The sequence below is a fragment of the Melospiza georgiana genome, chromosome 2, assembly GCF_028018845.1.
Source record: "Melospiza georgiana isolate bMelGeo1 chromosome 2, bMelGeo1.pri, whole genome shotgun sequence".
Classification (NCBI taxonomy): Eukaryota; Metazoa; Chordata; class Aves; order Passeriformes; family Passerellidae; genus Melospiza; species Melospiza georgiana.
Genome location: NC_080431.1, coordinates 26,426,362 through 26,450,264, shown reverse-complemented (window position 1 = coordinate 26,450,264; position 23,903 = coordinate 26,426,362). Strand labels below are relative to the sequence as shown.

The 23,903-nt window shown below is 38.2% G+C and overlaps 2 protein-coding genes across 2 annotated transcripts; both read right to left on the bottom strand.

Moving 5' to 3' along the window:
- Positions 1-365: 365 nt before the first annotated feature.
- On the bottom strand, positions 366-9,553 carry LOC131096852 (granulocyte-macrophage colony-stimulating factor receptor subunit alpha-like). The gene is made up of 8 exons (XM_058045494.1): positions 9,402-9,553; positions 9,135-9,310; positions 7,647-7,786; positions 4,701-4,739; positions 3,592-3,721; positions 2,280-2,376; positions 1,703-1,784; positions 366-440 (listed from the first exon to the last, which is right to left on the bottom strand). The coding sequence occupies exons 1-8, from the start codon at positions 9,551-9,553 to the stop codon at positions 366-368; spliced, it is 891 nt and encodes a 296-aa protein (XP_057901477.1).
- Positions 9,554-11,008: 1,455 nt separating this feature from the next.
- LOC131096851 (granulocyte-macrophage colony-stimulating factor receptor subunit alpha-like) lies at positions 11,009-22,876 on the bottom strand. The gene is made up of 10 exons (XM_058045493.1): positions 22,843-22,876; positions 21,157-21,289; positions 20,889-21,064; positions 19,997-20,136; positions 19,332-19,374; positions 18,465-18,602; positions 17,830-17,920; positions 17,171-17,252; positions 11,525-11,550; positions 11,009-11,303 (listed from the first exon to the last, which is right to left on the bottom strand). The coding sequence occupies exons 1-10, from the start codon at positions 22,874-22,876 to the stop codon at positions 11,009-11,011; spliced, it is 1,158 nt and encodes a 385-aa protein (XP_057901476.1).
- Between the last annotated feature and the right edge of the window lie 1,027 nt (positions 22,877-23,903).

Below are 23,903 nucleotides of genomic sequence, written 5' to 3'. Positions count from 1 at the left end.
AAAAAATTATTAATCTCAATAAATTAATAATTAATCTTTTTAATATGAGACAGAAAGACAATTATTTTTCCATAAGATTAAAACATAGCTAAAACTTGTTGAATAAAATATTCCAATAATATTTACAAAATAGAAGATATCCAATAAGGACAACTTACCCAAACAGTTAAAATTAGCCAAAACTAAAAGCAAATACAATGGCATTTAAAAAGATTGTATATAAGGTATCATTCTCTCTTGGCTGCATTATGCTTTTATGCAAGAAAAAGAAGAAAGTAAAGAAAGCCTATATATTATTCCAGACTTTCCACAGGGATATACAGTTGTCTAAGAAATGCACTTTCAGACTCCTCCATTTTTCTTGGCTATCTCACGATGTCAGCAACTAATACTATCTCTTCATTTTCAGATGTTATTGACTGTATTTTGGTCTCCATCAGCTGAAAGGAAAAAAAACACAAACTTCCATCAGTTTTATACCAAATGTTAGGTTAGCCTCTACTTGTGCACAATTCTGAGAGTATTTCACCTGTTTTCCCTGTGTCCACACAGTCTGTCCTGTTTCCTTACAAAACCCTACTTTGAACTGTTTTCTGTGTCACCTTCTTTTCTTTCCCGCATGTGTAACTTGCTAGTGGGCAAGTAGGTGGGGTGGGCACCTGGAGGGATTCAAGGGGACAGCTTGGAAGGAGTGACCTGAGGGGACACAGGGCTCAGACACTGGGATCAGGTGTGAGGTACTTTATGGTGGTTGTTACCTTCCTTCCTTCCTTCCTTCCTTCCTTCCTTCCTTCCTTCCTTCCTTCCTTCCTTCCTTCCGACACTTCCTTCCTTCCTTCCGACACTTCCTTCCTTCCTTCCGACACTTCCTTCCGACACTTCCTTCCGACACTTCCTTCCGACACTTCCTTCCTTTCTTTCTTTCCTTTCTTTCTTTCTTTCTTTCTTTCTTTCTTTCTTTCTTTCTTTCTTTCTTTCTTTCTTTCTTTCTTTCTTTCTTTCTTTCTTTCTTTCTTTCTTTCTTTCTTTCTTTCTTTCTTTCTTTCTTTCTTTCTTTCTTTCTTTCTTTCTTTCTTTCTTTCTTTCTTTCTTTCTTTCTTTCTTTCTTTCTTTCTTTCTTTCTTTCTTTCTTTCTTTCTTTCTTTCTTTCTTTCTTTCTTTCTTTCTTTCTTTCTTTCTTTCTTTCTTTCTTTCTTTCTTTCTTTCTTTCTTTCAGAGAGCGAGGAGATGTGCTGATCTCACTGGCCAATTCAGCCCTGCTCAGCTGGGAGTAGCAGGGGGACTGTGATGTTGTCCAGGACCCTATTTTAGAGCTTGCTGCTGATGCTGATGAGGTGCTGGTAGAGGCAGCTGTACTGGTTCTGTTTCTGGCTGCCTCACTGTGCCCTGTTGTGTCATTGTCCATGTCCTTGTGTTGGGAAAGTGAACAGACCTTCCTGCTGCCTGGATCTACCAATGGGAGCATCAGCCTGTGCACCTCTGAGACTGGAATGGGAGAAACCCTGTGGTTCTGGAAGAGCACTGACTTTGACTTCCCTTACAAAACTCTCCTGCTGATTTTCTTTTATTTTTCTTCAGAAATTTTCTTTTATTTTTCTTCAGCAAAGAGAAGAGTGATCCTCTGTGATAAGTTCCTTATCATTAAAAAATTCAGCCAGTATGTATTTCACATATTTAATATAAAAATAGAAAGAGAACATACCTCTGGATTTGTATTAGCCAGTGTAAATAAAGCAGGTTTTGGTCCTGGGATCTGTGGAAATGCTGCCTTCAAACAGCCAGTCCTGGAAATCAAAACGTATTGAATACAGAATTAAAATTGAATAACCATAATGTGCCAACACCATTGCAGCCTTGAATCAGCCCTTATCTTCCTCTTCACTCTTGGAAGTAAACTGAAAAATACACATAATCTCAGTACAGAATGAACATATATCAGGAAAACATTAAGATTTTAGAAAGTAATAGATTAATTTTTGATTGAAGATTTACTAGTAGTAAATTTCCTTCTTAGACAGAGAAAGAAATTTGTCATGCTATTTCACGACAAACAGTGAAAAGTGGGGGTAAAAGTTTTGACAAGCTGGGAGAGCAGTATCTTCTCTGAATTACTGCATAATTCTATGCAAAATGCATCATACAATTTTCTTTCCATTTCTGTTTCGCTTATGGGGTTTATTTTACCTGTCCTACAGAGACACCTCCATCTTATTTGTTAAAAAACTTTATGTCTTACACACACAGAGTGAAAATAAAATAAATGCATAAATTAAGTTTACCTTTTGCAGAAAAAAATTGTGATGATTGCCATTAAGAATGTTGCAACTCCTACTCCAAGTAAAATCCATACTGAAGAAGATATCATTTCCTCATTTCCTGAAAGAGAAACATTCATAAATTAGTAGCAATAGTAGAAATAGCAGTCATAATATGAGGCGTAGATCACAGAATTACAGAACATTGAATAGTTTGGATTGGAAGTGACCTTTAGAGATCCTAATTCCAGCCACTCTGTCACAGGCAGGGATGCCTTCCACTAGAGCAGATTGCTTAGAGACCCAGCCTGGCTTTGGACACTTTTAGGGACGGGGCATCCACAACCTCTCTGGGCAACATGAGCCCATCAGTGCTTCATCACCCTCATGGTGAAGAATTTCTTCCTAAAATCTAACCTAAATCTACACTCCTTCAGTTTAAAGCCATTCCCACTTAAACTATATGTCCTTGCACAGTCCCTCTGCAGCTCTCTCGTAGCCCCTGCTGGACAAGTGCAGCAGTGTGTCTCTGGAGCCTTCTCTTTTCCAGTTAGAGCAAACCAAACTTTCTCAGACTATGAGAGCTGCTCCAGCCCTCTGATCCATCTTGTGACCCTCCTCTGGACTTGCTCCAACAGGTCCATCTCCCTCCTGTGCTGGGACCCCAGAGCTGGGTGCAGCACTGCAGGTGGGGTCTCACCAGAGTGCAGGGGCACAATCCCCTCCCTGGTCCTGCTGCCCACGCTGCTCTGGATGGACACCAGGACACATTTGGCTTTCTGGGCTCTGAGTGCCCATGGCTGGGTCATGTCCAGCCTCTCATCCACCAACACCCCCGAGTCCTTCTCAGCAAAGCCTCTGTCAATTCCTCCATCCCCCAGACTGAATTGGCACCAGCAGCTGCCCTGAGCCAGGTGCAGCACCTTGAACTCGGTCTTGTTGAACTTCATGCTGTGTCAAACATCTGACTGTGGGGGGACTGCCTGTGCTGAATGTCAATCTGAAAGGTTTCACTTTGTATAAAAATTAATTCTGTCTTTTATCACTATAGCAGAAACGTCTGATGGGAAGAATTAACATTGATCCTGTTTGTCCACCCCCTGGAGTAAGCAGGAGGTCACTACAGCTGCAAAGGTGTAATTTTTAATGTTATTTCCAGTGTTAGAATGTTAAGAAATCGATTAAGTCTCTTCCCACTCTTCTCTGTAGTGCAGTGTGAAACAAAACGTTTGCCAACCCTTTTTACATGTGTGTGTGTCCACAGGTGTGTGACAATGTGTGAGGTAGATGGCACATCCCTGGGGAAGAGTAGCCCAGGGCTTGGGTTTGTTCTTACCAAACTCAACAGGTGCACTCCATTCCCCCCAGGCTGGGCTCACAAAGCAGGCACTGCCAGCTGCTCTCATTTTCAAGATGTACTTCTTTCTTGTATTTGATCTTAGAAATATATTACTGTTTCCCCCTTCCTAAAAAACACCCAAAAACCTGAGTTGCTTTTCTTTGTTCCATGCCTTGAAAATATGCATATGCCATTTACCAGTGAAACTTTTAAGAGGTTATGAAAGCATTGCTTATTAAAGAAGACTGCTGTTACAGAGAAAAAATAAATAATTATTATTGTTTGTATAATATATACACAAATATGTATCTCAAAAATAACCTGACACTGATGCAACTGTTTACATTTAGAAGCATTTGATCTTTTACACTATAAAAGTATAATCTGTGATTTCTTATGATATGGTTTGATTTATTGATAACTTCCCATAGCACATAGAGAGGTAGAAAATTCTCTTTAACCATCTCATTTTACTACTGCTAGAACTCAGTGATTTGAGGAATGAGGCATCTGTGCACCTGCCTCAGTCTCTGCATTATGAGTTTTCAGAAAAAGCTTAACTTTCCAGCCAAACCTGTAAAATAAGTAGAGGACTGCAATACTCAGTGTTACCAGAATTTAATGTAATACTCTTGCTCTTGGTGGCTTTTGCATAGAGGTGGGATGTTCAAGCTGCACTGATTAAAAGCAGGTGCAGCATACCTGGATGACAGCCTCCATCCCAAAAGGACTCTTGTGGTCTATGTTTCTCATAAACAAAATTGGATTCCTAGGAGATACTTTATCTTTTCTCTGTAGTCAGTGATGTGTAACTTCAAAGTCTGCTCCAAATATTTAAGAAAGAGAGTGGACAATATAATGAAAAATGGGAGATTTTTCAAAATACTTAACAGAAAAGCAATAAAGTTCTGCCCCTGAATGTATAATAAATTACATATGCCATGATGATTTAGCAGTTTGATGCATTCATGAAATCCATAGAGAAGGTTCCCATAAAGCATAGGGCACTGAGCACATACTGATTTAAAGATATTTTCATATATTTACTTTTCACAGTTTATAATGAAATGAACATGTATTGCTGATTAATAAACAAACAGACTCACTTGTATGGAAGTATATATGGGTTTTCCTTTAGGATTATCCTGTAAATTGAAAGCAAAAGAAAAGCAGATAACTTTATTTTTATCATTGCTTGTTTAATGTTACAAGAATAATTCATTTTTATCTAGTGTCCCATTTTTCTGCATTCTTTCTTATGTACTTCTTGGTTTGTTTGGAAGAACTAGCGATTTGTCTTAATATTTAGTATCTAAAATCTAATTCATCTACAATGCCAAGTTTACATAGTAATTAATTCTGCTATGGTAAGATATTTGTTTTCCTTGTCATCACAGTTGAGATTCAAATTTTAATTCAGATTGAAACAGAAAGCAAACCAGACCTAAATGAAAACTATAAGTTTATCCTTATAGATGCCAGGAAAAAAACACCAAAAGAAATAATCTGTGACATAAACCTTTACTTTTGCATCTAATGTTTTAATACTACAATAAATGTTGCTGTATGTAATTGCAAATATTATATAAATATTATTTGGTTTTCTTTTAGATGAAAATATTTGGGACTGGCATGGATTCACATATATTTTAGGTTGTCCTCCACTACATTTTTGATAGCTAGAATAAAATTTGCTCGTGTTGTTTGAATAGTCATAATAACTACAACATAATGTACTGACCACACACAACTAATGACTGCAGACTATATCCTCTCCATTAGACAACTAGTTAGGTATTTTTGTAATTATTTTGCAATACATCATTTTAGAATACTAATTAATTAATTAATTAATTAATAATCCAGACTTATTTTTTCAAATAATTGCATGCATGCTCATGTGGCATCTGGAAATGAGGCTGTTCAGCCAGGAGAAGAAAAGGCTCTGGGGAGAGCTTCTGGCACCTTCCAGCACCTAAAGGGTCCTACAGGAAGGCTGAAGAGGGAATTTTCTCAAGGGTATGTACTGATAGCACATGGGGGATGGTCTTAAAATGAAGGAGGGTAGGTTTAGATTAGATATCAGAAAGAAATTCTTTACTGTGCTGGTGGTGAGGCACTGGGACAGACTGCCCAGAGAAGGCGTGGATGCCCCTGGAAGAGTTCAGGGGGCTGAATGGGGCTCTGAGTAACTTGGTCCAGTGAAAGGTGTTCCTGCCATGGCAGGAGGATTGAATTAGATGGTCTTTGAGGTCACTTCCAACCCAAGCCATTCTAAGACTTTATAATGCAAGCTGTTGTCCAGGACACCTTCTAATATCTGCAGTCAAGCTAAATTATGCACAGGGATCAATCTAGGACAAATATCTGGCCAATGAGCCCCTTGTTCTTCTTTCTTGGTGCAGGGGTAACCTGAAAGTTTTCAGTGAAGTGATTACAGAGCACTGGGGGGGAAGGTGAAGGGCAGGAAGTCCAGGTGGTGTCTCCTCAGGGCTTCCAGTGAGAGAGAAAGGCTTGAGCAGAATTGCAGTCATCCAGCAGGTCAATGCCTGGCTGAATAGCTGCTGTCACAGGCAGGGCTTTGTCTTCTGTGACCTTGGGATCCTTTTTGAGAAAGAGGAGCTACTGGGCAGGAATGGGATACATCTCTCCAAGGAGGGTGATTGCATCCTTGCAAACAGATTTGAGCAACTGGGCCTTCTGCTGTGTATAAAGGAGTGCCCTGTATGCACAGAGCTCTGTCTTGGGATAAATAATGAACCAGTGAGAGAACTTGTGTGTAGGCATCAGAGGACAGATCAGCAGAGCTGTCAGTGATAAGGCAATAAGTTTGGCAGAAGAAATTTTTATGGGTAAATCTTCCAAAGATATGATTATAGCTGCATCTGATAAGCGTCACAGGAGCCAGTGCTCAATTGCTGGAATAATTGCTATACCTTGACATAATTAGCTTGGTGACAGCTGCTAATGATGATGAAAAATAGCTAGAAAATTCAGACAAAGTATGAACTGAGTACTCTTTATAAAATTAATGTTACATGTATTAAAAGTTATTAAAAAGTATGTATTGCTTTACTGCAGTAGATTTTATGCCAATGTCAGGCAGAGTTTTCAATTATGTTTCTTTGTTACAACAGCCAAGTGATTCAGAGAAGTAATGCTATTTCACGCCACTTAAGCCAAGTTTGCAAAAAGATTTGTCTGTGAAATAGTAAACTCAACCCAGACTAAGAAATTCCAGAATGCCTTCAATCAACCACTAAGTAGGTGGTCCAGACTACAAAGATTTTTCCTTTGTGGTCTCTGTCTGCCACCCTGTGGCGTTTTGGTGCAGTTCTGCCGCAGTGGTTGCATCTACCCTTGCAGCAGAGCACAGAAATCTCATTGCCTCCCTGGTGCTGCCAAAAAACTTGTAAAGCCAAGGTCACCCCCCACTAACCTGTCCTTAATCACACTGCCTTTCTGCTTTCTCTCACATTTATTTTCCTTTTGTTTAATCATTATAAACCCTCAACTTTTGGACCAACAGGTGTGATGCTTATATCTCAGTAAACTATTTGCATTTCATACATGGAGATATTCCATTCATTTCTATTAATTCAAAATTGTTAAGTAAATGCACATTTCCCTTTTCACTCTTTAAACCTCAGCTCTGGACTTCCACAGAGATCAAGTTTCCACTGGAAATACTCCAATCCAGGGCAACTCCAACAAATTTTAGTGAAAGAAGTGTCTTCTCTAAGCACTGTCACTAAGTTGTGATGTGTTTGAATATTGTTTAACCATGCTTCTCCTCTGGGACTGTCCCAGACATGCAGTGTATCTCCAGCAGTGTCTTACTCAAGGAGGCAGGGATTAAAAAAACATAACAATGGGGCAGTATGGCAGAGCAGGATTTGGTATGGACCTGAAAAGCGCAGTCACAAAGGAATAAGGCGCTATGTATGGGGAAGGCTACATCAGAGAAGAGAGACTTATTTATTTTTCACTCATGTGTATTGGTAAATGTAAATATATTAATTAATGTTAAGTGTAAGTGAAGACATTCTTACCTTATACTTTATGTTAATTTCATATTTAAAACACATGTCTTTGCTAGAATGACTTATTTGGGGTCGTTGCCATTGAATTATGCAATCATTTTTAAGTTCATCACAGGTGACTGTGATATTTGATGGTGGCATGAGCTTTTCTGAAATGATAAAACCAAGAATTCAAATAATTAAAATCACTTGATCTCTTTTTAATTTGATGAGAGTGAAATTGCAAGTAACACTTCTATGAACAAAGATAATTGTTTATATCTATTCTTCTTAGGACCTGTTAGAAATAGTTTAAAGACCAATGTTTTCTAAATCATGTACACAGGATCATAGAAAAAAAGAAAAGGGACTAAGACACAAAACATGATACAGGAGCATACAAAGAAACAATCCCCTCCATTTATTTTTCTAGAGGAGTAAGGTAAAATACTCTCTTCTTTTCAGGAGACTTTATTACTGTGGATGAACTAGCTGCTGCTATCTCTAAAGTAAGAAATTTAAAGATCTTTTTTTTCTCTAAGCCTCCTCGCAATGCTTCTGTGACATGAAGGTTTTGCCTTCAATCTGTTGTGAACTATGCAGTTTATTCCCTCCATGCAAAAGAAATAGCCATACAAAATTTAAGAAATACACTAAATTTTTAATAGTCTAGCCAGCTTCTTCATGCATTGCCCCTCACTTCACAGATGTAAGCAGAAGTATGAGGACCTTTATATTTTGATCATTGCCAATTACTTGATTATTGGAACAGCAGAAAACAGTCACTCATGGCAGAAAGGGTGACAAAATGGAAGAAAGTTTAATATGAGCTAGAATACTACTTTACATCTGTCGTTAGGGACAGGCCTGACCTGTTTGTGATGGGCTACTTGGTCGAAGAGCAGGTTGTTTTATCAGCCAAGCGTGACATTACAGCTCAGTTTCTTCTTCTAGAACAAAACCTTTTCTGTTCAATCTTTTAGCACAATACCAGAACCAGTGTGACATTTCCAGTGAGATTTTGCTGCAGAAACAGTGACAGCACAGGATGCTTTCAAGTACAGCAGCCATGCCTAAGGTATGTTGTACATGTCTTAATTCATTTACTCCAGGATACAGTGTCCTGTATGTTATCTCCACTGGCAAAGGAAAGCAGAAATTAGTGCTCAGATAAACTTCTAAAATGTCTCCTCTCTCTTCTATTGAGAGGTGTTTGGCCATCACTGACAGGGCAGCAAGGAAAAGTACAGTTTTTTAAGACTTGTGGACTTTGCTTGAGAAAAACCTAAAACTTATAAGGGTAGATTGCTAAAGAACCTGGGACATAATGCAGCTGTGAGCTTTCCTGTTTGATTCCCCTCTTTGTCTTTTGCCTGGGGAATAAGTTTCCTTGAGGAAGCCACAGCCTCTTACTCTCAACTCTAGGTGAGACAGGGTACATAGCTCCTTCTCAGGGATAAATGCCCTACTATTTTCATACAGACATTGAAATAAAGATAAAATAAATAATTGACTTACCAATTTTATACAGGTCAATGTACTCATCATAGAACTGGATCAGGGAGTTGTTGCTAGACCCATTCACCAGGAAGTAAGCTTTTTCAATCCCTATGCTCACGTTTTGGAAGATGCATCCCACATTTCTGAAATTTTCATCTTTAATGTAAAGTTCACATTCCATCTCCTCTTCACCTCTGCATACAGCAAAGTATTTTAGTTAAACATGAGCACTGTGATGTGTTGAGTGAGAATTCAGACTTCCCTGTCTCAAGCAGACCTACTTACCTTGACTGCTGCCAGTAGAGAAAATACTGTGTGTCTGCTGGAGCATCCCTTCCTGCCTGCCAAGTACAGTTCATGAGGAAGATGTTATAAATCACACAGGAGAAGTTTTCAATGGCTGAGCCCTTCATGCCTGCAAACCCAGGAATATCCATGGTGAGGAAAAATCATGGGAGTCCTCCAAGCTGGAGGATCATGGCACACACTCAGCTATGTTAGACACCTGCTGCTATTGCTTGGTTTGAATGGAATGACTTGGTTTGAAGGGAATCACTCATTTCATTTTGTTTTCTAACACTGAAAGATATTTGCCCTGATAGATGCAATGAAGAAATTTTTAGGGGTAAATCCCCCAAAGATGTGATTATAGCTGCAATAAAACAATGTGTGTGGGAAAAAGAGCTGGTGATCTCAGGAGCACTGCATAAACTTTATAGACTTACATTGGATGGCTGCTATTTTAAGGTCTAAAGATTGTTTTTCTATCTGCTATATACAAAGTCAAGGGTGAATAGGGGTCAGGCACGTGGGTAAAAAGCTGCCAGCAGAAAATATCAAAATAGGTCACAGCAATATCTATCAACTCAAGTTGCTCAATGCTGAATGTGGTATGTTTGCTGAGGGTGTTAGTTCATGTGCTTTCAAGGATGTAGATCAGATACAAGGAAGAAAACATTTACTGTGAGGGCAGTGAGGCAATAGAACAAGTTGCCCAGAGAAGCTTGGATGCACCATCCTTGGAAGTATTCAAGACTGGGTTTGTTGGAACATTGAGCAATCAGGTGTACTGGAACTCATCCCTGAAGGGGCTGGAACTAAGTGATCTTCAAGGTCCTCTCCAACCCAAATCATTCTGTGAATATGATTCTGTGACTGAGGAACAGTCTCTCACTTCTAAAAATTCAGTATCAAACCCAGTAAAATTCAAAATTGTGTCTAGGATCTTTCTTAGCATGCAGCAGGTAGTTTATTTGTAAAAAAAAAAAAAACTTCATTTAACTTAGTTCAGTATATTCCTCTGGCAGCTTTTTAGATTTTGCTCTCTGACAACCAGACATCCCTCCAGTCTTGGACTTCCTAGAGACTCAGTAAATACCTCAGCAAACAAAACAGTTGGAAAGAAAAAGACGGACCTACCTTTTATTTCAAAATGTCTTTACCTCGTTTATCTTTCTATTACAATCTTCAGGTTCAGAGAAGATGGAAAGACTATATTTTAAAAGGCTGTATAACTATAAATAGGGCTGTCTCCCTTGCTGCTTGTGTTTTGGGGAACCATCTTAGCATCGGAAGTGTTGCAAAACAAATGTTCATCACTTCCCCCCTGATTCATAGCAAATTTTGTAATTGCCCAACTCAGGGTTTCTTATAATATGAACAAGAAGTTAGCTGGTTAAATTTCCCCTTTTGTGGCACCAGAGTATGGTGGTGTTTGGGTATCCAGCAAGTGCTTAAATTTACAGGTGTTTCTCTCTAGCTCTAAACAATACTGAGGAGTACAAGGCATCTCTCCATACAAAACACCTCTGGGGGATGGAAGATGGAGATTCTCCATGGAGGCCATCAGGGTGAGGCCTGGCAGTCCCAGCCCACCCCACCTCCAGCCCAGATCAGGGCAGCTGTGGGCCCAGGGCGGCCCTGACCCCCAGGCACCTCCTGGCGGACTGGGATGGGCCATGGGCCTGAGGGTGGGCCCGGCTTGGAGGGGCCGTGTCCAGGCAGGGCAGGGCTGGGGGAACCTGGAAAACAGCCCTGCTGTGGCACCACTGGGCCGGGGCTGATGGATCCGGGGGGCTGATGTGGGGTCCTGGGCTCCGGGCATGGTGGGGAAGCTCCAGGGACTGGGCAGGGAGAACCAGGTCTGTGGGGGTTCCCAGGGAAATGACAGTGTAAACTGTAAATGTTCTTTAAGCAGATGGAAAAAGGGGATTTCAAATCTTGGATATGATACCTTCAGATAAGATATATCACTACTAGAAAGTGTGATGTGCATTTGTCCTCATTTCATTTCTCCCGATGTGAAAATAGCCAAACTACAAACTGCCACTAAAGTAGAAAAAAATTGCAGGTAGTAAGTATCTAACTACAAACAGCCACTCCAGGCCCTGCTCTTGGGCATTTATTACCTTCTTGGGTCACAGTCATGCATTTTCTAAAGAGGAGAGTTATTATAAACAGCATAAAACATCAAAAGCTCCTTTAAACCCTGAAAGGCTTTGTTTCATAGAAGGCAATGAAATTTGCTTAATATGGAGATTTAAAATCCATGTAAAGTAATTTCATCTCTTCACATTGAAATTGAAGCATCACTAGAAAATATGACTGTTTTCAAACATCAAGATATGTCAACATTTCCCCTTAAAAACATGCAGATTCTTTCTTCTTGGAATTAAAAACTTGCATGAAAGAGAATGGTCCATGTGCTTCTCTAACACTTCCATTCCTTGGCTACTATATATGGCCTTTATATTATATAATATATATAATATATTACAATTGTATATACAGTTATATATATAATTATATTTATACACACATACACACACACACACACACATATATATATAAAATTGCCTTTATCAAAATGCTGAGGTCATTCCAATCCTACAGCTTCTTTATTGACATATGGAATGATTTAACCACACCAGCAGTAGTTCTTATGTATCAGCTATTCACAGATGACTAGGAGGATATAGTTCTGTCCAAGAGAGGAAGCCAAAGTCAGCTCAGTGCTGTCTTCCCTGGAGACAAAAAGGGCTTACCTTCCAGAGACCCAGAAATGCCCAGGCTCATGAGTATTTCTTCTTTCTGGATTCTGGCTGGGGTGTGAGATTGGTGACTGATGAGCTAGAAGTGGGCAGTCATTTTCTGGGTGCATGATCTCATGTTGATTGTAAATATTAGTTATACTGAGTTATTGCTGAGGCTAAGCAGCACCACAAAGAGGATATCTGAGATGGTGTCTTCTCCTTAACACATGTAGTGTAAAGTGAACAGGTGTAGTGAAGCAAGTCTACTCATCATGTTGGAAAGTTTTTAACTGCAAAATTATTTTCTACCACAAAAAAAAAAAAAAAAAAAAAAAGGAAAAAGAACCTACCTCCCTTCTACCTCACTTCTGCTCACATGCAGTACTAAAAGCATAGAGCAAGACATTAAAAAAGAACTGATGTGGCACTCTGTGGTTTTGTTCATCCATTTAATCACATCTGTTAACACCTGGATGTTAACTGAGGAGATGAACAACTCACTTTGAGCATCCAGAACTTCAGTCATCCACAGAATCAAGAATCATGAGAGAATCAAGAAGGCCTTGCCTGGTCTTTTGTGGTTTGAGAGGTAATGATCTAAGGCAATGTTGGCTCTATAAGGACCTATTCATGGATGTTCACTCTCTTCATATGCTAGTAGAGAATAAAAATGTGACAAAGTTTTTCTGAAGCATATCTATAAGACAAAGGGTGGGACTGACAAGCATGTATGTATAGATGGATATTCTACCAAAAAAGCAGATTTAGTCAAATGCACAGCTCATTTTGGTGAGAATCACTATTACTACTCCTATCACCTTATAGATGTCAACATACAAAGCAAGTGAAAGCTTGGACATCAAGTCTGAGCCCATAATAGTTGTTCAGGGGTAAAAGCTGCCCAGTTTCAGAAGTTTCACTGTACTTCCAGGTTAAATAAATTCTATACGTAACCATTTATGTACTTTTTTGAACACTGACTATACTGTAAAGACAGAATAAAGAACTTTGGATCACAAAAAATGTAAAACCCCACAGTTTATTGTGTCCTCATCTTTGGAAGAAAACACTCAATTTTGTGGTGGTAACAGACTGCATTTTGTGGAGAAGGGGAGTGACAAGTACCCAAGTAGTAAAATCAGAGCAATAAGAAATGTCATGGAGAGTCAAATGGGACTCTGGAAAGTAAAGGAAGTCAGAATTTTTTGTTTGCCTGTTTTTCCATGCTCCCACTCCAAAGATCCCTTGAACCTGCAGAGAAGGCAGCAGGGAAGCAGTGTGCTTTTGCATGCTCTCAGATTATGTATCTCTGAAACACAGTGAGGAAGAGTGGAGTTTGAGGTTTTGATTTGGCTACTTTGTCTTTAAACTGGAATTACTGCTGCAGAACAATCCAAACAGCCCAGAGGGACAGTGGTGTTTTTGCAGAAAAGGGAACTGTTTTGCCCAGGGGATTTCTTTTCTTGTCTATATTTAAGCAAACTCCTTACCTAAGGCTTTCAAAAGTGCAAACAAATTAAACACATTTTAAAAATTCCCAAGAAAAAAGGGTGCTACTAAGGGTGCTACCAAAGTCTGTCATCTTTCAGAGACCAGACAGCTCGAGTGGCCTTGATATCACCTAGGACTTAGAAGCAAAGTGAGAAGAAGAGAAAGAGGAAAAAGAATAAAGGGGAGAAGGAAAACGTGGGCAGAGACACTAGGGCTGTTTACAGACTTTTGGCTCCACAGGGAGTGAAGTCATTGCAGAAACAGTATCAAACCAAACATTTCTTAGAACTCAGAAAAACTTGAAGAATAATTTATTGCTCCAACAAAACCAGGAGTGTTCATAAGAGCTGTCTGGTGTTTTGCTGTACTGGTGTGTTGCAGCTTTTGCATATGTCACAAAAATACAAATGGTAGACAAGACCATTAATTTTTTCCTTGCATCAAGAACTTTCTATTTTTTAGCACAGAACAGAGGAATAGCCATAGGAGACCAGAATAAAGGACTTCTTCCTGTGTGAGCATCCAAGGCACTTAGTTAAAAGATTCTAAAGCCTGACCATCCTTTCCCACTGATTTTGGGGTCTTTGCCCAGGGATGGGAAAGTGATACCTTAGTTCCACACCTACTGCCACCTCCACTGCTTCATGGATATGGGTTATGGTTTTCTTATTAGTGTGCTGGTAGTGAACAAGTTTTCTAAATGCCTTTTCTGTCTCAGCAGCTTTCACAGTGAAAGCAGTGGGGATGTAAGGGGTGCACCAATGGCCATGATCAACTCTGAGTGAAGCAAGATGGAGAGAATCCAGTAGAATCTGTTTAATTGTCCTTAGATTACAGTGAGTGTTGGCTTTAGTTTTCCTGTTTAATTGCAGGTGCTTTTATCTTTTGGCAATTATAACTTAAGTAGAAGGATCATTTTATGGTTCTGTTTTAAAAGGACATTAAAAATATTTCTTTATTGAAAGCTCATTTAGAAACACAGAACCATAAAAAAATTTAGTTCCAAAGATGGTCTCTTGATAGTAACCTGGTCTAGTGGAATTTTATCACTGATAAGACTTTATTTTCCATGACAGGATTTCAGCTACTTGAGATGACTTTAACCACCTTGAGACTTGATGGAATTATAGAATACCCTGAGTTGGAAATGACCCACAAAAGTAATTGACTTCCACTCTTGGCCCTGCTCAGGACAGCCCCAGGAGTCACACCATGTGCCTAAGAGTGTTGTCCAAATGCTTCTTGAACTCTGCCGGGCTGCTGCTGTGACCACTGCCCTGGGGAGCTGTTCCAGTGCCCAAAAACCCTCTGGGTGAGGAACATTTTCCTGATACCCAACATAAGCCTCTCCTCACACAGCTTCAGGCCATTCCCAGGGTCCTGTCACTGGTCACCAGAGAGAAGAGATCAGTGCCTGCCCTTCTGCTTCCCCTCACAAGGAAGTTGTGACTGCAATGATGTCTCCTCTCAGTCTCCTCCAGGCTGAGCAGACCAAATGGCCTCAGCTTCTCCTTAAGGCCCTTCACCATCTTTGCAGCCCTTCTTTGGACCCTCTCTAATAGCTTTATATCTTTACTATGTTGTGGCACCCAAAACTGCCCCCAGCACTCGAGGTGGGGCTGCCCCAGTGCAGAGCAGAGCATAGTAGGACAATCCCCTCCTTTTCCTGGCTGGCCATGCTCCGCCTGATGTAGCCCAGGACAAGGTTGGCCCTCCTGGCTGCCAGGGCAGGACTGACTCCTATTCAATTTCAGGCTTATGGAAGGTCAAAATATGTGATTAGCACTCAAACTGAGGGCTTTCTCCCATACCTCCTTATTAGCTGAAGGATTCAGGCTGTTATGCTTCTGTTTCATCCCAGTGTTATGAAAACACAAAACTTGCCTGTACCACAATTAGCAAGTGACAGGCTTCTGCTGGAGAGTTCAAATGCTCTTTGAATTCCCCACTCAATACATATACATATGTACATCTGCTACCTGTTAGCAATCATATATTAAGTTATTTTTTCCTATCTAACACAGATAGGAAGGGATGAAAAACAGGAGGCAACACATGGGCTTATGGGAAGATTGTATCCAAAACTCTTTATAGTACTCCTTTTTATGAGCAAGTAATCTTAAGAGGTTTGATCTTGGCTTCATACAGCGAGCTTTCATACAGATGTCAAATTTCATTCCTGATCACAGTCTCAGTATGGCTGTACCTTTTTTGAGATACTGAACCAATGGAGATCCTTAAGTTTAGTTGTTCCTAATTTTGTTTTTTTGCATGTGGTTTAAAAACAGTAAAATAGCTTCCAAAGCAATACTGAAATATTTTTTTCTGAAATACTGTAGTATTCATCATAATAAAAACCAGAAATAGTCCAAACTTTTCTGTTCATAGAAAATGCAGCCAAATACAAGGAGGCTTTTAGAGATAAGATCTTGGGGAATTGTCTTTACAGCTGATGCTCTTCTCCCTGCTTCCAGGAGTGAGAGAATGTGAAAAACCTCTTAATTTTTGCCAATAAGGTATATATGCTAGAAAAAATCAAGTTGCTCATTTCACTTGCATTCCATCACTTCTTCAATATTTGTTATTTCTTCAGTTCCTTGTTTTTTTAATAGATTCGTATATTCTGGCTATTAAAGGAAGAATATTACATTTTGTTAGTTTTTCATGCATGAGATTTGTCACAAGGTCATGATTTATGAATCTCCTGTCATTAAAATTTATTATTTATTGTATAAAACCTGTAGCAGGTTTTATACAATAAAATTAGAAGACCAAGGTACATATGTCTGGATGATCCCTTCATATAGCTCCCAAAGAGGAGCAAAGACTTTTCAAGTAAACAGCTGGAAAAATCATCTTTTAAAATATAGAAAAGTTAACATGATAAAGGAAGAGAAAATAAAAGTCTTTATAAAGGCTCAACAGCAATTCAGCGTATCACTGCAGACAAATTTTGTCTTCCAGACCTGCCTGCAGCCAACCTAAAGACTTTGCAAATTGCAGTAAACTGCAACATGCTCTCTAGAAGGGCAGTTCCTGCAGTGTTTGTCTGTTTGTTGCTTCTCACAAGCCAATTCCAGCGTTCCACATAAGTTAGCACCTCTCAACATTCTGCTCTACTTTCTTGCTTACCATACCCTAGAAACTTTTACCTCCTTCAGCATCATTGCCAAGTACTAGCATGGCAAAACTAATGAAGATTTCTTTGTCCCTTCTCTCCCTGCTTGCTGCTGCAGTATTATTGTGCTGAGAAACTTATGCTCAGCATTGTTTTAGTGATAGCACATGGCTTATAGGGACAGCAGGGTGAAACTGCATTTTACCCAAAGCTCCAGGTAGACAGATGACAATTATTTTGCAATGGAAAAGGTAACACAGACAAGTTATTTGTGTGTGGACTATCTTTGTCCATACCCCAAGAGCAAGAAGAAGAAAGAAAATTGATTCTTGCTTGTGTGCATCTTTCTGACAGTTAGGTCATACCCTTGACACTAAAGTTTTAAATTTCAGGCAAATGGAAAGAAAGCATACCTGGAAGTCCATTGGAGAGGGCTCACGGAATGGGTCTCTTGGCTGTGGTACTGCAGCAGATGTTTTTTTGAAATAAGCCCTTCTGCAGTGACAAAAAGGTTTGGTAAAAAAAGACTTAGTTTGGAAACACATGAACACATACTATATAATCATGCTCCTGAGGTACTATTTTATTTCTCTGAGACATAAATAGTATTCTTCTAATTCAAAAGTAGCTAACAATTACATAGGCTGAATAATACAATATTATAATTTTTTTTCAGAATTTGGATGACAATAACTTATTTTCTGACTTACTAAGGCATCATAGGAAGTCGTGTTTTAAGTATGTGAAAAGGAAATGTTGTCAAAACATGGAAAAAATTTCATGTACCACCCCTCAACATTGCAGGGTCTGATGGTAGGAAAGAGGTACCGATAAAAGGCCTTGGCCTAATATTGGAAAGCATTGTGTTATATTCACCAAGTGGATAAGAAAGTTGGGAATCAGAAGTATAGAGCATACTTGAGGAACATCCAGCAGATGATTCCTAGTATAGCTCAGTGTTGATTTTCTCCCTTCCTTGTCTCCTTTAAAAAGAAGCCAGAAATTTTCTGTTGGAGGAAGAAGTATTATTTTAACTATAGAATAAAAATTTTGCGCAAGAAATAAGACTTACACTGTCATGCAAAGGAGAAATGTGAGACCTGCTGCCAGGCTTGGTATCAGAAACAGCATATATGATGAAGTAGATGTAAATTGCTGTGTTCCTGAAAATCAAGCAATCATTAAAGTGCTGGTTAGCATCGCAGGGCATGAATGATTGCATGGCTATGTGCAATCTGCTTTGCATCAGGGTGTCAAACCCTCCATGAAGGGATGACTTCTTTAGCTCAGACCTCATTGCCCTGTAGCATGCAAAGGAATAGAGTGGCTGAACAGTACGTGGGCTGTCCACAGGAACTGGAAACCTGAGGAACTGAGTCCTACAGAGTATTTAAATATCCAAGGTGGCAGAGAGCAACAGCAGGAAAAAGGAGATTGTAAAGTCAGGAGCAGAGATGGAAGAAGTAAAACAGCTGGTAACAGACTTCAAAAAGGTCTGCTTCATTCACTATCCCTGTCCAAGAAGCACTGTCTCCCAGAATTATTGGAGAACCCTCTAATAGTAAGAGAAATGGCAATTCTTCTACTTTCCTTGTCCTAGCAAATTCATGTGCAATTATCAATGTGTTTCCATCTGTAAGCATGAAGTAAAAATAAGGTAGACAGGTAACAACTGAACAAGGTCAAGGAAAGGATTTTTATTCTTACCAAACTCCACAGGTGTACTCCACTCTCCCCAGTTTGAGCTTACTCTACAAAAGCCTGCATCTGTTGCTCTGATCTTGACGCTGTACCTTTTTCCTGAGCTGAAGCTTTCATATAGGTAGGAGTCATTTTCAGTGATTTCTGTCTAAATGCAAAATAAGTAGAATGAGATTTTTTTGCATTATTTTTCTATAATTACAATAAAATTTTATATTTTACATTTATATAATGTTTCTGTGAACAGACTAGAATGAAATAATTAGTAGAAAATATGACTTAGTAAGTTAGATAGTTTCATCTTAGCTCCCCTTGTTTGAATATTTTTGTTATTGGGTAATATGAGGATGAAATTTGCTGTATGTTTCCTTGGCTCCTTAGACTCTGCTAAGCAATGGGACTTTAGGAATAAAAATTCTTTAACGATCTGGCAGGGGTATTTTCAAAATTGAGGTAGAGTTCGATAGCCAGATTATATTTTTTTTCTGCCATCTTTATATTGGCCTAATCTTTGAGGTAATATTTTCTTGCCTTTTACATCTCAATTCTTTCCAGAAAGTATTATAAAAGAAAAAATCCCCACATTTTTTGTGTTACACAGAATCAAGATCCATATTTTTACATTTATATGAATCTGTTAGGAAGTAAAAAAGAATGTAAAATGGAAGATTTTTGTGGAGTAATATCAAAGTTCACATGTGCAGGTGTTTTCACATCAACTTTTGTAAACAATAGTTTAAAACTTCACATTTAGAAAACTTATCAAAAATAAGCATATGCAGTACTTTGAAACAGATAGTGTAAAACCAAACCAATTTGTTTGGGGGATGCTCTGATACAGAAGAAATTTCAATATTTTAGATTAATACAGACTTACTGTTTTAGATGGAGTTTTGGGGTTTTTCTCCGCATCAGCCTAGCAACAAGGGAAAAGTTTAATTGTTAAGATTATTCTTTTGTTGCTATATAATAAAGGGTCTTCTCTCATGGATGTTTGATTTTCAGAAAGAAAAATTGTATGTAGTATTTTAAGTACCTTCTTTTAAAGAAGGCATTTAAACTGTGAAATTTAGGCTGTTCTTCCACTAAGTGGTTTTTCCTCTCCATTGATGTCCTGAAATGTTGCACCATTTCCCTATGATTATAGAATTGAGCATCAAAGCACTAAACAAAAGAAAAAAAGGCTCAGGTTGAGAAAATGTTTACATTTTAATTGTTAAAACAAAGTATCTAAAATTTACACACCAACTCAGACAATGTTTTTTCCATTGGTTTTTTGCCTGTGTATCTTTTGCATTCTTAAACATTTAATTTAGCTAAGTTATGTTTCCTTTCTTTTTTTTTTTTTTTTTTTTAACTTTTCACTGTTGGAACACAATAAGCTCACAAATATTTTGAACTTTATTTTTGAAGTATACAATATTACTTTCCATATTCATTCAAGCTTTCAAAAGGAGGGGATGAGAACAGGGTTGCATGGTGTTAGGTGTAGAAATAGAGAGAAAGAAAATGCTGTTAAATGTCACAATTATTCTTACCTTGTTTTCTATGACAATTTCATATTTGAAACAACTCATGTTTTCCACATGACTTGTGCGAGGTGGCTGCCACCAAATACTACATCTACGAGAAGCTTCTGTACAGTTCACTGTGACATTTAGTGGAGAGGTGAGTTTTTCTACAATGATATAACCAGAAATACTATTGATTAGTAATAGCTTTCTTCACTCTGTCATTTTAAAAATATAGGTAGATGTTCAAGCAACTGATCTAAAAAAATGCAACTTTAGCAGAATTTCTATATTGTTCCCATATTCTGAAGCGGGACTCATGATTTAACATTTCAATTGAGAAGCCTGGAGCAAGAGCTGCAACAGTAAGGAAAACTAAAAACACAAGCCATTTATTACATTTTACTGAATTCAGCATATGATTTCTGAAGGTTTAGTTTTATTTCTTGGATTTAAGGGTTTTTTTAAAATACTATATTCAAATTAAATTTTTTTTATTAACATTCTTCCATTAAAAATGGGAGTTTTGCTCACAGCATTAAGGTAACTGTTTCTTTTCACTATGTGGATGAATAACATTGCTATCCATATTAAGCAATAATAAGAGATAATAAGAGATAATAAGACCAACATCTAGATAGTCCCCCTCAGGGATCCTTAGCTAGTTAATTCTAAAAGATGACACCTTTCTCTCAGAATAAATATTTGATAGAAATATTCAAATTTCTGACCTATGATTCCAGATGGTTTCTCTATTCATTATTTTTTGTCCATTCTTATACTTTAGGGCTGAGAAGAAGTGAAAAAAATTCAAAACTATTATGGGGAGAAATATTTTTTAGATGTATGCTTTTTCCCAGAGATTAATTATTCATTCTTTTAAGATATAACTGGAAATTAAATTTTAAAAAATGCTTACCAATTTTGTATAGCTTTATGTAATGCTCATATGACTGAATGCTTTTTCCGCTTCTGGACCCATTTATCAGGAAATAAGGACTCTTATCTTTTATTGTCACGTTTTGAAATCGACATCCTATGTGCCTTCCATGGGTATCTTTGATGTAATTTTGGCATTCTGTGACATTTTCATTCCTTTACAAGAAATATTGAATCAATAAAACATTGACAATGTCACATGTCCAACCACAAATCAAAATTCCCAATATTCAAGCAGACCTACTTACTTAAAGGACCCCCAGTACAGGAAATATTGGGTGTCTTCTGTAGCAGTCCTGCCCACATGCCAGGTGCAATTCATGAAGGAAACATTAAAAATGACACAGGCAAAGTTTGAAATGGCTGTTCCATTCATGCCTGCAAACACAGAAAGAATACCCCATGTCCACTCTGCAGAAAGACTGAATAACTCCTCAAATAACACAGATGGATCTTTGCATGCTCATTTAGCAAATTTTTAGCTACCTGCTTGGCAAATCTGACTGTACACAGTTTTGGTCTTGTAGTTTTGTCCTTACTTGAAGATGGCAATGATTTTATTTCTGTTGAGCCATGACGATTATCTGTCATGGTTCCAGAAGACATAGATGTGACTGGAATTTAACTGAGTCTTTAATCAACTCAAACATAGGGATTTAGTGGAAGTTAATAACAGACAGTCACCATGGTGTGCTTTGTTTAGACCCCCAGTTAACTGAGGCCCAGTCTACAATGGAATGCAAATCCTACAACCATGAGCAGAGTGGCAAAATTCTCTCTGCAGCGCTTGTATTAAGCACTCTGACCCTTGGTTACAAAGCACTAAAAATTTAAATAAGATGTCCACCACTTTCTTCTGTGTGACAGCAGGCTGGTTACAATCTAACCCTGAGACTGTTTCCTGAAGATAATCCCTGCAGAAGTTTTGCAATTTCAAAGAGAGAATGATGTATTTTTCAATTAGGAATTGAAACTAGCTATTAATCTCCTCCAGTACCTTGGATTCAAGGATAGGGGGAATCTTATTAGCACTGAACGTGACAGAAACAGGCCTGAATATCTGTATAATTAGTGTAAAATCAAGACAAAGCTGAAGCAGAAGTTTACACGTTGCTTAAGTTAATTTACAATCTGAATTAATTCCTTGTGTGTTTCTCCCCCACCAAAAGGTGAGATCTCCAACAGGAAATGATGAACATTCAGTAGCTCAATAGCTATCATTGTGAATTGAAGGACTGGGCCACAGCTTTCCAAGACTAACCCAACCACTGTTAATTGAGTTCAAGAACCACACACACGTTTGCATTTACCTCTCTAGTTAGCCCTAAAACTCCACATCTGATTCTTACATCTTTGGAAATAAAGAGAAATTTTTAAAGTTGTAAAAGTACTGCTGGATTTCTAGAAATATTTCTCTCTTCCAAGAGAAAGCTTGAAACTTTTTCAAGAGCTTGGTTCAGCAGCATTTTTCTTTCAATGGCAGTGTTGGCCTAAGCATGTCCTTTCCCATCCTTCACTGATCCTGCCTGATTCCATCCTGCCCCCCGGCTGTGCTAATGCCACTTCTTGTGGGGCTCTGTAGTGAGCAGGTTTGAACAACTGATCATCATTACAACTAATGCTCCTCTCAGCAGTTGTTTTCTTTTTGGTTGTTTTTTTATCCTCTATCAGAAATAGTGGAACAAGCTTGTCTGAGATGAAAGTGTGGTCTAGCAACTAAGAGAAAAGCTGCCTAAGCTATTTCCATATCTGTAGTAAATACTGACCCATACTTAGTCACTAGAGGTATCAAAGCTCTCAGCAGGGAGTTGTTTACATCCAATTTATGTGTAAGTTTATATATATTTAACAAACTACTTTTGGGAGTTCAGTCATTACCGTACTTGATGAGGTAATGGAGAACTTGGATCAGTTCTCTGCTACAGATTCAGTTTATGACCCTGGGCCAACCAAATCTATGCACTTCATTCACTCATTAAAAAAAAATAATAGAGAAATTTTCTTCCCATGAAGAAATTACTGGGTAAATTCAGCAGTCTGAAGTATGATCACAGGTGCTGTGCAAGGGTCTTAGAGACATGGGCTTCCTCAAGCCTTCAGCAAAAAGGGTTATTCTGATTTTAAATCAGTTCACAACCTGATTCTTGTGAGGGCCAAGAAGCAGTTGAAGTGCTCAATGACAAAGGAAATATTCAGCCTTATGCTGTGAATAAATATGAGTCTCTCCATACCCGTTACTGACAGGACATTTTTTCCAAGGTTTTAAGGCATTTTTTTTTCATTTTTTATTTATTCATAGTTCTGTGGTTATGCCAAAGAGAATCTAGCGAAGTATATAAACACCACTACCCTTTCTGTAAGGTTTATTTTTGAGCCTATTCTATTCATCCAACATTGTCAGCTATTACCTTTTTGTTTTTAGCAACATCTGGAATAGAGCTAAACCTTCATGAGAATTTTTACCCACATTGTTTCAGACACTGATATTTTTCTGCCTCCAGTTTATACTGAGGACTAGCTAAATTTTTCTAGTGTCTTTTTGCTTAACCACACCTGTTTGAAATGCCCCATATTTGTCACTTGCATATGGTTATTTCCTTAAAAAATGGTAGGACCATATTCTTATTAGTTTTTTCTGTGAACACTGATGCAAAAACCATTTTAGTTTCTTTATATTGTATTTATCCTTCTGAACTGCCTTCTGTATTATCTGATGATGATAGTGAAATACATCTGCAAGTATGTTAATGTCCTCTGAAGCATACTTTATTTCAGACACAAATAACTCATTTTCACATATTTTACTATCTTTAGATATATTTTAAATGTTTGAAATTCTTTTCATGAAAGAGGTAAGATACTTAACTGAAATGTGACAATTATGATTGCATGCAAATGCATAACAATCCACTGTTTCAAATACCTAGAGTGTTTTCATTTATTTTTTTGTTTGTTTATGTCTATTTTGTCAACTTAGATTATCTCCATCTCTTGG

Bases quoted from the DNA above. Each gene is read 5' to 3' on its own strand.
- LOC131096852 (XM_058045494.1), bottom strand. From the start codon at position 9,553: ATGGATATTCCTGGGTTTGCAGGCATGAAGGGCTCAGCCATTGAAAAC. The intron at 7,787-9,134 runs GTAAGTCAATTA...TTATCATTTCAG, and splicing joins CATTGACCTGTATAAAATTG to AAAAGCTCATGCCACCATCA. The intron at 3,722-4,700 runs GTGAGTCTGTTT...GGTGTTTTTTAG, and splicing joins CCATATATACTTCCATACAA to GAAGGGGGAAACAGTAATAT.
- LOC131096851 (XM_058045493.1), bottom strand. From the start codon at position 22,876: ATGAAGTGCATAGATTTGGTTGGCCCAGGGTCAT. The intron at 21,290-22,842 runs AAACTGAATCTG...TTTCTGTGTTTG, and splicing joins TTTGGTTGGCCCAGGGTCAT to CAGGCATGAATGGAACAGCC. The intron at 17,921-18,464 runs GTAAGAATAAAA...CTTGATTTTCAG, and splicing joins GAGTACACCTGTGGAGTTTG to GAACACAGCAATTTACATCT.